This window comes from Mustelus asterias, chromosome 17 (assembly GCF_964213995.1).
Source record: "Mustelus asterias chromosome 17, sMusAst1.hap1.1, whole genome shotgun sequence".
Lineage (NCBI taxonomy): Eukaryota > Metazoa > Chordata > Chondrichthyes > Carcharhiniformes > Triakidae > Mustelus > Mustelus asterias.
In genome coordinates this window covers 55,534,460-55,551,056 of record NC_135817.1, presented here as the reverse complement: position 1 = coordinate 55,551,056, position 16,597 = coordinate 55,534,460, and the positions used below count along the sequence as shown (strand labels likewise).

Below are 16,597 nucleotides of genomic sequence, written 5' to 3'. Positions count from 1 at the left end.
CATGTCCACTGGTTCCCCATCATCTATTCTGCTCATAACATCCTCAAAAGAAACTCCCAACATGTTTGTCATTCATCAATAAATCACCCATCTGATTATTGTGTAGTTAGTTTTGATATAAAATAGGCTATGCCCAAAAAGAAAGTGCAGGTTTGTTGAACTCTAGAATATTAAATTTAACATGCATGCACCACATACAGATCGCGGGCATTGTTCCCAAAGTCAGATGTTCCAGGACTAAGGAATTACATTTATTTTATTGAATTTAAGATTTTATGTTCATATTTTCATGAAGTTAGACTCTCCCTGTCTGTATGGTTGAATATTATAGCACTACCTCAAAGAAAGCAAGCTAATAATTACAACGTTCTTGCCGAGCTTGACTGAACGCTATTTGTTCCCTTGATCACCCAGATGGGGTTGGATTATTGCTCACCAACTAAAGCAACACTTACTCACTTTTAAATTATAATTCTCAGAGATAAAGGTCAGGATGAAATTAGATGATTATTTTGTGTAACTATGCTCTCGTTTTTACTGATATGTAACCCGGACACACCGATCCCTTGCTTCCATCATTTTCTAGTCTATCATTAGCAAATTATTCCATTTAATCTTCCTCAAAGATCATAATCCCCACACTAAACTTCACCTTTACCAAATTTCTCATTGTATTTTATAACTCCCTGCACCTTACTTAGCGTTGTTTTCAGACCTGAATATTCCTTCATTCAAATCAGTACTATGAAAAACTGAGGCCCCAGTCTGTCCAGAAGGCTGACGCACAAGAGAAATATAAAAGGTTCAACCAAATGTTGCAGAAAATGGTTTCTGGTATGCTCAGTTGCATGAGGTCATGGTGTATATTGAATGTAGTCGACAGCAATGTTGAAGTGGGTGAATGCAAAACTGGAAGATAACATTCTACTGGCTGAATTGACACGATTATCCAAATCAAAAAGTATTAACTTAGTACTGTTAGTTGTGCATTTAGTTTCTGCTATTATTTGCTAATGCGTATGGACATTACTCATTTGAAGATTGGTGGGGGGCTCTGCAATATTTTTTGCGTCACATAATGACAAATGACTGAATGAAGGCTAATGGTGTCCTGTCCAACTAGTCTTTAAACTATTTGATTTGTTCTGTTTCAGTTCAGTACATTTAAAAGAAATATATTCGCTGCAACTTAAATCACTAGCAGCATTTGTACAATTCTTCTCTTCATTACATCACCAAAAGTAGAAAAATAATGAAAAATCTGAGGTCCAGATTAACCATCAGAAATTTGGGAGCCGGGTGGGAATTGAATTGGAGAGTCTTTTTCTTTGTAAATTCAGTCGTCTGGTTGAAAAGGTCAATAAGGAGCTGACCCAGTAGCTGAGTGGCAGTTAACTGTCAATCACCTGAAGCCTGGTTAGGGCCTCAGTAGGTGTGGATACTTTTGAAGTTTAACTGGTGTGGGAGTCATCTCAGCTCCATTTAAGAAAGGGACTTGAAAGCACACTCTGAGTTTGAGCACGAACAGTGGGAGAGAACACCCATCCGGAATGAGACGCAGCCTGAGCGATTGCTGAGTGGGAATTCAGCGCAGAAGGGAAAGAGGTGCTTTTTCTCTTTGCTTTAAATCTTTGGAGATTGATCTTCCCTTGCTGCAGTAGTAGAGAACATGAGCAAGAGAACTGATTGGTAAACAGTGGGCAAGTTCGGTAAGTACTTAATGCTTTTATCACATTGTTTCAGAGGTCTTTTTGTGGTTATATTTGGTAGTAATGAAGACCAGGAAATAAGGGCTCTCGAGAATTGGATATAATCCGATATCAAGCATCTTCCAAAGGTTTAATTTAAAGGGATAAGTCATGGTAGGAGAACTCCAGGCCGTGGTGTGCTCCCTGTGAGAAACCAGGAACATTTCCAGGGTCCAGGCCCAGCATGTGTTAAGTATCTCCAACTGCAGCTCCTGGGAGCCTCAGTTTCAGAGCTGGAGCAGCAGCTGGAGACAATGCGGAGCATCCGCAAGGCAGACAGTATTGTGGCTAACATGTACAGAGAGGTGGTCATACCCACAGGCTAAGATTCCCCAGGCAGTGCAGGAATCCCCTGAGGTCATTCCCCTGAAAAACAAATATACTGTTTTGGATACTGTTTTTAGAAGGGGAATGCCCTCTCATGGGAAAGCAGTAACAGCCAAATTTGTTGCACCATGTTGGTTCTGCCGCAGAGGGGAAAATGAAAATGTCTGGGAATACAATAGTTATAGGGGAATCAATTACAAGGGGAATAGATATGAGTTTCTGTGGCCACAAATGAGACTCCAGGATGGTATGTTGCCTCCCTGCTGCTAGAGTCAAGGATGTCTCAAAGTGGTAACAGGACATTCTGGAGGGGGGAGGGTACCAATGACATAGGTAAACAAAGGGATGAGGTCCTATAAGCAAAATATAGGGAGTTAGGAAGAAAGTTGAGAAGCCGGACCCCAAAGGTGGCGATCCCAGAATACTACCAGTGCATGTGCTAGTCAAAGTAGAAATAGTAGGATATATTGGATGAATACGTGGCTGAAGAGACGGTGTGAAGAGGAAGGTTTCAGATTCCTGGGGCATTTGGACCAGTTTTGGGGGAGGTGGGACCAGTACAAGCTGGACAGGACCAGGACTGATGTCCTAAGGGGATTATTTGCTCGAGTGATTGGGGAGGATTTAAACTAAAATGGCGGGAAGATGGGAATCTTTGCAAGGAGTCAGAGGGGCAAATCAAGGACAAAAACCAACGATAGAAAGGAGAATAAGAAAACCGATAGGCAGAGAAAATCAAGAGCCAGATTCAAGCAGGGCCTCAGTGAAAAAGAGAGCGATCAGGACCATGTAATGTTAAAAAGACAAGCCTAAAGGTTTTGTACCTTAACGTACGGAGGATAGGCAATAAAGTGGATGAAATAGATATAAATGGGTATGATATAGTCGGGATTATGGAGGCATGGCTGCAGGGTGACCATGGATGGGAACTGAACATCCAGGGATATTCAATATTTAGGAAGGACAGATGAAAAGTTTAGAGTTTATTTATTAGTGTCACGTGTGGGCTTACATTAACACTACAATGAAGTTACTGTGAAAATCCCCTAGTCAACACACGCTTGCGCCTGTTTGGGTAAACTGAGGGAGAATTTAGCATGGCCAATGCACCTAACCAGCACATCTTTTGGACTGTGACAGGAAACCGGAGCACCTGGAGGAAACCCATGCAGATACGGGGAGAATGTGCGGAGTCTGCACAGTGACCTGAAGCTGGAAGCGAACCTGGGTCCCTGGCACAGTGAGGCAGCAGTGCTAACCACTGTGCCACAGCAAGGAAAACATTGAGTCTAGATGACCATTCGTCAGAGCTGCTCTGGTGAAGGGTCATCTAGACTCAACGCTGGCTCTACTCTCTTCCCACAGATGCTGTCAGACCTGCTGAGATCTTATAGCCATTTTATGGTTTCTTAAAGGGATAAAGGTGGATAGAAAATGGCAAAACATTTAAGAAGCACATGAGAGAACTGCAACAATTGTTTATTCCTGTCTGGCGCAATAGTAAAACTGGAAAGGTGGGCAAATCATGGTTTCCTAGGGAAATTAGAGATAGTGTCGGAACCTTGGGAGAGACATACAAATTGGCCAAGAAAAACAAGACCTGAGGATTGGGAGCCGTTTAAAATTCGGCAGGAGGACCAAGGGACTGAATAAGAATGGGAAAATAGGGTATGGATAAGCTTGCAAGGAACATAAAAACTGATTGTAAAAGTTTCTATAGGTATGTTAGGAGAGAAAGATTGGTGAAGGTAAATGTAGGTCCCTTACATTCAGAAACAGGGTAATTTATAATGGGGAACAAAGGAATGGCTGACCAACTAAGTACATACTTTGGTTCTGTCTTCACAAAGGAGGACACAAGAAAGATACCAGAAACGTTAGGGATTTAGTGAGGGAGAGGAACTGAAGGAAATCAGTATTAGTAGAGTAATATTGTTGAGGAAATTGATGGGATTGATGGTCAATAAATACCCAGGGCCTGATAATCTACATACCAGAGTACTTTAGTGGTCCGAGAAATAGTGGATGCATTGGTAGTCATCTTCCAAGATTCCACAGACTCTGGAACAGTTCCTACAGATTAAAGGGTATCTTATGTAACCCCACTATTTAAAAACGGAGGTAGCGAGAAAACAGGGAATTACAGACCAGTAAGCCTGACATTAGCAGTGGGGAACATTCTAAAATCCATTATCAAGGATTTTATAGCAAAACACTTGGAAAACAATGGCAGAATCTGACAAAGTCAGCATGGATTTAAGAAAGAGAAAGAATGCTTGACAAATCTACTGGAATTCTTCAAGGATGCAACTAGTAGAGTTGATGAAGGGGAGGCACAGGATGTGCTTTATCTGGACTTTGACAGGCTTTCGACAAAGTCCGACATAAGAGATTAGTGTGTAAAATTAAAGCACATGGGACTGGTGGGTAGTGTATTGAGATGGTTAGCAGACAGGAAACAGAGTAGGAATAAACTACTCTATTCCCACTTGGAAATAAGTGGATGTATTAGTGAGAGGCAACATGGTTTTGTGAAGGAGAGGTCGTGTCTCACGAACTTGGTCGAGTTTTTCGAGGAAGTGACGAAGATGATTGATGAGGGTAGGGCAGTGGATGTTGTCTACATGGACTTCAGTAAGGCCTTTGACAAGGTCCCTCATGGCAGACTGGTGCAGAAGGTGAAGTCGCATGGGATCAGAGGTGAGCTGGCATGGTGGATACAAAACTGGCTCGGTCAAAGAAGACAGAGGGTAGCAGTGGAAGGGTGCGTTTCTGAATGGAGAGCTGTGACAAGTGATGTTCCTCAGGGATCAGTGCTGGGACCTTTGCTGTTTGTAATATATATATATTAATATATATAAATGATTTGGAGGAAAATGTAACTGGATGACACAAAGGTTGGTGGATTTGCAGATAGCGATGAGGGCCATCAGAGGATACAGCAGGATATAGATCAGTTGGAGACTTGGGCAGATGGAGTTTAATCCGGACAAATGTGAGGGAATGCATTTTGGAAGGTCTAATACAGATAGGAAATATACAGTAAATGGCTGAACCCTTAAGAGTATTGATAGGCAAAGGGATCTGGGTGTACAGGTACACAGGTCACTGAAAGTGGCAATGCAGGTGGAGAAGGTAGTCAAGGCGGCATACAGCATGCTTGCCTTCATCGGCCGGAGCATTGAGTTTAAAAATTGGCAAGTCATGTTGCAGCTTTATAGAACCTTAGTTCGGCCGCACTTGGAATATAGTGTTCAATTCTGGTTGCCACACTACCAGAAGGATGTGGAGGCTTTGGAGGAGGTACAGAAAAGATTTACCAGGATGTTGCCTGGTATGGAGGGCATTAGCTATAAGGAGAGTTTGGAGAAACTTGGTTTGTTCTCGCTGGAACGACGTAGGTTGAGGGGCGACCTGATAGAAGTCTACAAAATTATGAGAGGCATGGACAGAGTGGATAGTCAGCTTTTTCCCAGGGTGGAAGAGTCAATTACTAGGGGGCACAGATTTAAGGTGCGAGGGACAAGGTTTAAAGGAGATGTATGAGGCAGATTTTTTTTTTTACACATAGTGGATGCCTGGAACTCATTGCCGGGGGAGGTAATGGAAGCGGATACGGTAGTGACTTTTAAGGGGCGTCTTGACAAATACATGAATAGGATGGGAATAGAGGGATATGGTCCCTGGAAGGGTAGGGGGTTTTCGTTCAGTCGGGCAGCATGGTCGGTGCAGACTTGGAGGGCTGAAGGGCCTGTTCCTGTGCTGTAATTTTCTTTGTTCTTTGTTTTAAATGGGTCTTTTTCCAAATGGCAGGCAATGACTAGTGGGGTACCGCAGGGATCAGTGCTGAGACCGCAGCTATTCTTTATATGCATTAATGATTTAGATGAGGGAACTAAATGTAATATCTCTAAACTTGCAGATGACACAAAGCTGGACAGGAAGGCGAGTTGTGAGGAGGCGGAGATGCTTCAGTGTGATTTAGACAAGTTGGGCAAGTAGGCAAATGAATGGCAGGTGCAGTTTAATATGGATATATTTGAGATTATCCACTTTGGTAGCAAAAACAAGGTGACAGATTATTATTTGAACAGCTATAGATTGAGAAGGAGAATGTGCAATGAGGCCTGGGTGTCCTCGTACACCAGTCATTGAAAATAAGCATACAGGTACAGCAGGCAGTCAATAAGGTAAGTGGTACGTTGGCCTTCATAGCGAGAGGATTCAAATGCAGGAGCAGGGATGTCTTGCTGCAATTATACAGGGCCTTGGGTGAGGCCATACCTGGAATAGTGTGCGCATTTTTGGTCTCCTTATCTGAGGAAGGATGTTCTTATTGTGGAGGAATTGCAGAGAAGGTTTACCAGACTGATTTCTGGGATGGCAGGACTGACGTATGAGGAGAGATTGCGTCGGTTAGGATTGTATTTGCTGGAGTTCAGAAGAATGAAGGGGAATCTCATAGAAACGTATAGAATTCTAACAGGACTAGACAGGGTAGATGCAAGAAGGATGATCCCGATGGTGGGGATGTCCAGAACCCAGGGGTCAGAGTCTAAGGATACAGGGTAGACAGCTTAGAACAGAGATAAGTAGAAACCTCTTCACCCAGAGAGTGGCCTCTGGAATTCGCTACCACAGAAAGTATTTGAGGCCAAACATTGTATACTTTCAAAAAGCAGTACATATAGCACTTAGGGCGAAGGGGATCAAAAGATATTGGGGGGGGTTGCGTCAGGCTTGAAGGGCCGAATGTCCTCCTCCTGTTCTTATTTTCTGTTTCTAGATCTTCTAAACTTTATGTGGAGAAATACCATTGTAAGTTAGTGTTTGACCACAGACTAACATAACTAATGTGTAATAAATCATTCAACCTCCAAATGAGTTAGCCAACTTTAGACAATTGACAGCAATCAAAATGTAGTTCTTAATATGGTCACACAGGAACATAGGAACAAGAGTAAGCCATTCAGCCCATCGAGCCTGTTCTGCCATTTAATGAGATCATGGCTGATCTGTGGCATAGCTCCATATACCTGCCTTTGTCCCATATCCCTTAAATTATTGGATTAAGTTTGACATTCAAGCCACTTGTTAGTTTTGATTTCCATTAGGATACAGTAATCAATAAAATAACCCTTTTGAATAGCAGCATAACATTAGGACAGTTTACCTCACAGTGAACATTCAGGTGAACCTCAAAGTAACACTGTGTAGTCATTACAACATCTCCATGTAATCTTTACGAGAACATGTCTTTACTTTGCGCTTTACTGCGCCATTTCTTATCTTGGGCACAATTAATCAAATGTCGTGGAATTTAATTCTATATTTTAGTTAGTTCACAAGATATCTATATGAAAAACAGATTTTACATCCAAACGCAGCAATCAATAAACCCCAAGTAGCGATCTTAATCAGATCTTACACATAAATATTTGAGAATGCATAAAATTCTTACTCCATCACTCAATCCAACACAACAGAACAGTCACCTTTCTAAGCATCAAAATACATGCGTTGGAAGCTTGTGTTACAGATTATTTATAAAACCAAACTTGAAGAACTAGCTTTAAAAGAGGGGGGAAAAAAAATCAAAAATATGCACAGGTCAGTCCCAATCATTATCCAGTGACACCCCCTCCTCTCCCCACTTCCTTTACTGAGTGTGCGCATGCTAATAAAAACAGGTTTCAACTTGATATCCCAATGATTGAATAGCCTGACTGGAGAGGCTCACAAGAGAAAATGTCTTCAACAATTTTTTAAAAAGATTTCATAGAATCATAGAATTCTACAGTGCAGAAGGAGGACCTTTGGTCCATCGAGTCTGCACCGACCATGATCTCACCCAGGCCCTGTCCCCATAGCCCCATACATTTATCCTAGATGGTCCTCCAGACACTAAGGGGCAATTTAACATGGCCAATCCACCTAACCTGCACATCTTTGGACTGTGGGAGGAAAGTGCAGCACCGAGAGGAAACCCACGGAGACACAGGGAGAAAGTGCAGACTCCACACAGACAGTGACCCAAGCCAGGAATCGAACCCGGATCCCTGGTGCTGTGAGGCAGCAGTGCTAACCACTGTGCCGCCCCATTTATTCAATATTTGAGAGGAATTGAAAAATTATAGCAGTCATAATTTTAGATGAAGGTCATTCTATCTTAGTGGATTTACCCAGAAACAACCAACAGACCCATTGCTGCATCCAATTGTTCTTTTTAATGCACGGTTCATACCTTCAGATTAAAAATGAAATGAAACATTACAATCATTTTTCGGCACAAGAATCAGAATGTAATAGCATTATTTTCCTATTAACTGAAGCTGCTTGTGCTTTAGTGCTGATATGTTAGAAATAACCAGTGTATTAAAGGGACTTTCCAGAGGAATACGTATACTAGATTTAAACAGTACAATATCATCTGTTTAAAAATAGAAAGAGCTAGAACTAGCATTCTGAGGCGATATTGTGTACCTGTTCCTCATTCCAGTCCCATTTCCACAGCTGCCACCCACAATGGTCTGGAGAGAAGGTAATGCTGAACGGCTCAGCTGCTGCCGACTCGGGCCCCGCCGTCCACCAGGCATGGCATGGGCCAACTCTGTTTCAAACACTGGTGCAGTCTGCCCAAACCCAGCACGTTCAGTGCTCTGCAACAAAACAAACAATGCAGTTAGTCACTAGATAGCAAACTCCCCCGTCCTCTTTTGAGAAATCCAACAATTTAACACTTTAGTATTCACAGTATTTTTTTTACTCATCTTGCTCCCCTCCAGCATTAGATTACATGCACTGTAATTCACTTTGTGTTCAATATACTTGTACCATACATGCACTAAAATACGGTGTATGAAGAAAATCTAATGAAACAAGACATATTTTAATTAAAGTACAATTTGCAGCTTTCAACACCACCTAAAACAAGTTAAATAAAAGCAAATTACTGCAGATGCTGGAATCTGAAATCAAAAGAGAAAACGCTGGAAAATCTCAGCAGGTCTGACAGCATCTGTAAGGAGAGAAAAGAGCTGACGTTTCCAGTTCAGATGACCCTTTGTCAAAGCTGAAACAAGTTGTCGCTTTTGGATCACTTACTATCATTAATTTGCATCATGAAGTATTTTCAAGTAAAGCATCATAGTCAGAGGTTTACAGCATGGGAACAGGCCCTTTGGGGCCTGTCCATGCCGCCCAGTTTTTACCATTACGCTAGTCCCAATTGCCCATGTCCCGCTATATCAATCTTACCCATTTAACTGTCTAAATGATTTTTAAAAGACAAAATTATACCTGCCTCTATTACTACCTCTGACACTTCTCTCGGGAGCTGAAATTCCAACAATCCCAGCCCACAGGTTTGACTTAGCATTCTGCTCGAATTTAACACTTATTTGCACCTTATCCTAAAGAGGGTTGATGAATTCTTCCACAAAATGGAAATATCAAAAACTGGGAGACATTTATACAAGACAGCTACTAATAAATCTAAAAGGGAATTAAGGAGAATATCCTGATTATTCAGGGTGGAATTCTCCCAACCTGCTTGTCAATGGTTTGGTGGCAAGTGGGTGTGGGGAATTTGATGGGAGCCAAAAGGTCAGAAACCCGCCAGCTTAAAATTATATTACAATTCGCCCGATAGTGGATTAGTTATCCCATTGGCAGGTGGCATGAACACCATTTGCATTCATTTTCTTCTCAGGAATGCACATTAAAACAGCTGCCCACCAGTGTCCTGTCAGACTTTCCAATCTTGTGTCGTGCCATGCCAACGGGAAATCACTTCAGCATCAAACCAGACTGCTAATGAACAGTGTACACCAGGTCATCTTCAGTTCACAGGAGATGAGATGAGTGCAACTTTCTGCCATAGTGCTGCACTGCTCCTGATGTGTTGTTCATCACTTTGCCAGGGCAGGTTGATTCCTGCCCTCCGGGTCCATGCCAAGCTAGTCTTCATGGTCAGCACCATGCTGCTGGACTCATGGACCCTCTTGTATAACCATCTTGATTCAGTACTGCAACTGGGGTTGACATGGAGAAGAGGCTTGTGTGGTGTATAAATACCAGAGAAACCTTACATGCATCAACTTACTTATCTTTTAACTCTATCTACTCCTGCTAACAAATCAAAATATTTAGCTAGTAAAAAAAGGCCAAGAAAATACACTGTTATCCACAAGTATTGGACCACCAGCTAATCCCAAACTCAAGAATAGAAACTGTTAGCTTTTCTTGCATTTTAAGAGATAGATAACTGAAGTATGATTCTGAAACTATTGATTTTAAAAGCAGTTATCAATCCGTCCCAATCTCTGACTGGAGTTACTGCACATTAAAAACTGGTACTGTCAGTTTCTAGTTTTGTCAATGTAACCCATCTAAGCCTCGAATCATTGTTTGCAATAACAGACAAGAGGTGTTATAATAAAAGTACAATATTGGCAATATAAACACAATTTCCAGCTTTTGAGCCTTTGCTCTGGTTAGCCAACGCAGTGAAATGAGAATCTGCGCAGCATTTTTGATCAAAATCATTCAAAACATCAAATAATTTTCTCAGAGGTGGACAATCACTAATGATCTTTATAGCATTTAGATCTTTAAAATAAATCTTTACAACCAATTGCAACATGAACAAGAGAGAACATTATATTGTATGCCCATGGGCACAGTAAGATTTCAGCATATAATCTCACCATAGATAAAAGCAAATTACTGTTGATACTGGAATCTGAAACAAAATCAGAAAATGCTGAAAATCTCAGGTCTAACAGCATCTGCGGAAAGAGAATAGAGCTAATGCTTCAAGTCTGGGTGACTCTTCATCAAAGCCATGCCAGGTCAAAGGTCTGGAAACAAGCTCAAGAACAGAAATTGGCAGCAATATGCACACAGGAAAAACATCTGCAAAAATGCCCACGCTTAAAGACTTCAGATCAGCTCCTGAAACAAGAGCTTAATTCTTTAATTGTTATCCAACAATTCACTCACCTTAAACCAAGCCAAGGAACAAAGCTCTACGTACGGCAAGAGCTATATGGAGAGACTGGAGAGGCTTGGATTGTTTTCTTTAGAGCAGAGAAGGTTAAGGGGCTAATAAGATTATGAGGGGTAAGGACAAGGCGAGTCGGGAGTAGCTGGCCCACTTTGCTGAGGAGTCAATCACAAGGGGGCATAGTTTTAGGGTAAAGTTCAGGAGATTCAGAGGGGATTTGAGAAAAAACGTTTTCATTCAGAGGGTGGTGCAAATCTGGAATGCACTGCCTGGGAAGATAGTGGAAGCTAGAAACCTTACAACCTTAAAAAAATATTTGGATGAGCACTTGCGATATCATAACATTCAAGGATATGGGACAGGAAATGGGATTAGCGCGTCTTTAGTGGTCATTATTGTACGTGCAAACTTGATGGGCCGAGGGCCTTTTCTGTGCTGTATAACCATATTCATACCAGAGTACATATGCCTTATAAATTCAAAGCCCCATGTCACCAATTCTAAGCATAGAACCAATTTTAGCTCATAATTTTTCAATCATACCTACCATTTTCACATCAAATCCCTGCAGATTTAAACAGGTTGGGAACATCAAGGACACCCCAGGAATATGAAATTAAAACTAAGGATGCTCAAGATATCAGAATTGAGAAGCAGGTAATGTTATGGGAGCAGGAAAGAATCCATTGCAAATAATTCTCTGGATACAATTAGATAAGAATGGAATCAGATAAATACAGCCCATTCAGCTGGGCAGTGTAAAAGTATTGGAGCAGGACAATATGGTCAACTGTGTCAAAGGCTGCAGACAGATCATGAGACAATAGTTAACAATTGTCACAGTCACGTAAAATGTCACTTGGGACTTTTTGGTACAGTGGCAGGGACAGAAATCCATTTGCAGCTATTCAAACATAGATTTCTGGGAAAGATGGGCATGAAATTAGGAGGTAATGGAACATTAAAGGATCTGAGGCGAAGAAGAAAGGGAGGTTGCAGTTGCATATTTAAAAACTGTATATACATTAGAAAAGTTCAAATGATACCCTGAAGTACATGAACAACGCTCCAGTATATTTCTCTGCCATCTGAACTTCAATATGAATTATATTTTCAGAACAATTTATGTTGAAGTTTTCCCCTCCAGTTTCTCACTTTTTCTTTTAAATGCAGCAATCACCCCAAGACATTGTTGCATACACACCAAATGCCATCTTAAACTTTGCACCAAATGTTTCACCCACGCTTTATACGTGGTCAACAGATTGCAGCAAAACCTAATCGAGACCTCAACCTTGTCAAATGCACGCACATCCGTTTCTAAACGTGCACCATTGGATAGAGAACAGGAATGGGAACAGTGATTGATACTTACCAAAAATTCGCCTAGGAACTCCATCCACCAAGTATAATACTCTGAAAGGTTTTATGGTTGAGACGTAAATTAGACTGAAGCTGGCATTTTCCAAGTTTAACCACATTTGTCCATGTGTTAAAAACAGCAATAGGAATCGTGGCTGGAAGTTTAAGTAGTTTAATTTCACAAATGGGTAATTAACCATTAATAGCAGGGTAATGCAAGAAAGTGTAATTAAATTGATCCTGAATATATTTGTTGAGCTAACTTCAAAGACTGCTGTGGCTTGGAGTCCATTGTAAAGATGCACCCTATTCCAATGCTCAGCATAAACTAAATTGTTGTTCTAAGCTTATGATTTCACTCAGCGCTACACTTGTACTTGTTAACCAACTGAGGAATAAAAGAAGTTTAGTGTGCACTTATAATCAGTCGAATCCCTTTTATAATGCAACGTAATAATACCCATGTAATTGCTATTAAAACTGGAATACAGGTCAACAATAGATTCGCCTTTTAAAGGCAGGGCATAGTATCATGCATTCACAAGTTCGAAAAAGTCTCACAACACCAGGTTAAAGTCCAACAGGTTTATTTGGAATCACGAGCTTACGGAGCGCTGCTTCTTCAAATGAGTGGATTCCACTCACCTGATGAAGGAGCAGCGCTCTGAAAGCTCGTGATTCCAAATAAATCTGTTGGACTTTAACCTGGTGTTGTGAGACTTCTTACTGTGCCCACCCCAGTCCAACACTGGCATCTCCACATCAAGTTCAAAAAAGGATGTGAAATTCAGAGCCACTTTGGAAAACAAACTACAACAATAAATTTCTACTTTTATAACCTGCTTCACCTCACAATATTTGTTCAGTCATTCCAGTTGGGCCATTTGAACTATAAACTAAGAGCTTTCAAAACAAAGTGAAATAATTTAAGTGTGCTTTTAAAAAACATTAGCAACCGAAAAATGTACGTAATAACCATCATACAGGCTTTTAAAAAATTGTCCTTGAAGCATTGCACTTCCTTTGAATATTTCACAACACCTTTAGTCATTTAACATTTACAACATAGCAGTAAGTTAACAAATGCAGAACTGAATTCAAATATGTGGAACAACAATTTAGAACCATAGAATCCTACAGTGCAGAAAGAGGCCATTCGGCCCATCGAGTCTACACCAACCACAATCCCACCCAGGCCCTATCCACATATCCCTACATATTTACCCACCAACTCCTCTAATCTATGCATCCCGGGACACTAAGGGGCAATTTAGAATGGCCAATCAACCTAGCCCGCACATCTTTGGACTGTGGGAGGAAACCGGAGCACCCGGAGGAAACCCACGCAGACACAGGGAGAATGTGCAAACTCCACACAGACAGCGACCCGAGCCAGGATTCGAACCCAGGTCCCTGGAGCGGTGAAGCAGCAGTGCTAACCACTGTGCTACTGTGCCGCCCAGTAATTTAAAAACTACTTCTACACTGCTTTCACATTAAGCGACCCATTGGTCTATATTGTCAGTCTGTAAGCATCACTTGAGGGGTACAAAGAACAATGCAGCACAGGAACAGGCCCTTCGGCCCTCCAAACCTGCGCCACTCATGTGCCCAACTAGACCATTCGTTTGTATCCCTCTATCCCCAGTCTGTTCATGTGGCTATCTAGATAAGTCTTAAACGATCCCAGCGTGTCCGCCTCAATCACCTTGCATGGCAGTGCATTCCAGGCCTCCACCACCCTCTGTGTAAAATACGTCCCCCTGACATCTGTGTTGAACCTTGCCCCCCTCACCTTGAGGGTATTGGAGAGTCAACCTGAAATTTCTCCATTCAAGATAGAATGTTTATTTATAGACATATACACACTTCAGAATGACATTCTTTGTTGGGGAGGAGAAGAGCAGCTAATAGTTGGCAATTATCCTTTTCAATTTTGGATAGCAGCTTCACCAAAGACTCTGGATGGAACTTAAAGCTTCCCCTAGTCTGATCCCAATTTTAAGACTACCCAGCGCCACATTAAATTTCAGCGTGTGTCAAATTACAGGGATCTTTGTATGACAGGAAAATGCTTTTTGGACACGGTATCGAAAATGTTCAAACATATCAATGGTTCCAAAGAACTTGTACTGGACTTAAAAGGTTGTCTGTTCCTCTCTCCCCAGATGTTGCCAGGCTTGCTGAGTTTTTCCGGTATTTTTATTTATACCTGCAGGCCTCCAGCATCAGGGATGTCAATCTTCAGCCAATTTGATTCAAGAAAAGGCTGAAGGCACTGGATATAGCAATGGCTATGAGCCCTGACAAAATTCCAGCAGTAGTACCAAAGACTTGTGCTCCAGAACTAGCTGCACCCCTAATCAAGCTGTTCTAGTACAGCTACAATACTGGCATCTATTTAGCAATGTGGAAAATCACCCAGGTATGTCCTGTCCGCAAAAAGCAAGACAAATCCAATCCAGCCAATTATCGCCCCATTGATCTACTCTCAATCATTAGGAAATTGATGGAAGATGTCGCTGGCGGTGCTATCAAACAGCACTTACTCAACAATATCCCACTCACTAAAGCTCACTTTGGCTTCTGCCAGGATCAGTCAACTCTGACCTCCTTACAGTCTTGGTCCAAACATGGACAAAAGAGACCAAAAGAGCTGAGAGTGACTGCCCTTAACATCAAGGCAGCATTTGACAGAGTGGCATCATGAAGCCCTAGGAAAACTGGAATCAATGGATACCAGGAGATTCTTCACATGGCTGTTTTTGTTGGAGGTCAATCATCTCAGTCCCTGCACATTGCTGCAGCAGTTCTTCAGGGTAGTATCCTAAATTCAACCATCTTCAGCACATTGATCAATGACTTCCTTTCCATTAGAAGGTCAGAAGTGGAGCTGTGCACTGATAATTGCACAATGTTCACCACCATTCACGACTCCTCAGATACTCGAGCAGTTCATTTCGACATGCAGCAAGAGTTTGACAATATTCAGGCTTGGGCTGATGGTGCAAAAGTGTCGGGCAATAACCATCTTCCCTTGACCTTCAGTGGCATTACCATCACTGAATACTCAACTAACAACATACTTGGGATATAGTCACCATTAACCACAAAGTGAACTGGACCAACCATATAAATACTATGGCTACACGAACAGGCCAGGAAGCTAGGAATTCTGCGGAGAGTAACTGACTTCCTGATTCCCTAAAGTCTGTCTACCATTTACAGGCAGGAATGTGATTGAATACTATCTGCTTGCCTGGATGAGTGCAGCTTGACCAACAGTTGAGAAGTTCAACACCATCCTGGACAAGGCAACCCAACTGATTGGCAGCCCATTCACCACTTTGAACATTCACTTCTCAACCACCAACACACAGTGGGAGCAGTGTCTATCATCTACAAATTCAATACAGCAATTCACCAAGGCTTCTTCGACAACATATTTGAAACTTGCACCTTTTACCACTTAGAACAAGTGGAGCAGATACACGCGAACACTACCACTTGCAAGTTTCCCTCAATTCTGACTTGGAAATATATTGCTGCTCCTTCACAGCAATATCTTGGAATTCCCTTCCTAACAGCACTATGAGTGTACCTACACCACATGGAATGCAGCGGTTCAATAAGGTCACTCACCACCACCTTTTCAAGGGCAACTGGGGATGGGTGATGCCCATATGCTGTGAAAGATTAAAAACTGTACTGAATATCACTTATAATGAAAGGAGCAATGCTGACCTTATAGATGTAGAAGCAGAATGTAAACTTATACTGCCTCAAGCAAAACTAGAAAGAAGAAATGTTTACATCTGATATAGGTTACCAAATGGTTTCATCGCAACATTGAATATCAATTGGTCATGATCAACAAAGTCCAAAGATGTGCGGGTTAGGTTGATTGGCCAGGTTAAAAAACAAATTGCCCCTTAGAGTCCTGGGATGCGTAGGTTAGAGGAATTAGCGGGTAAAATATGTGGGGGTAGGGCCTGGGTGGGATTGTGGTCGGTGCAGACTCGATGGGCCGAATGGCCTCCTTCTGCACTGTAGGGTTTCTATGATTTCTATGAAAGTATGTACACTCAAAAGCCACTTCATAGAAATCATAGAAACCCTACAGTACAGAAAGAGGCCATTCGGCCCATCGAGT

General features: G+C 41.8%; 1 protein-coding gene across 4 annotated transcripts in view; it reads right to left on the bottom strand.

Annotated features, from left to right (window-relative positions):
• The window catches only part of tmem39a (transmembrane protein 39A), a 68,033-nt gene that overhangs the window by 39,424 nt on the left and 12,012 nt on the right, over window positions 1-16,597 (bottom strand). For all 4 annotated transcript variants that reach the window (XM_078232704.1, XM_078232702.1, XM_078232703.1 and 1 more), the window contains one exon: window positions 8,559-8,734. In XM_078232704.1, the coding sequence (XP_078088830.1) occupies window positions 8,559-8,671 (113 nt within the window). In that variant the 5' untranslated portion in view covers window positions 8,672-8,734. The remainder of the gene's footprint in view (window positions 1-8,558; window positions 8,735-16,597) is intronic.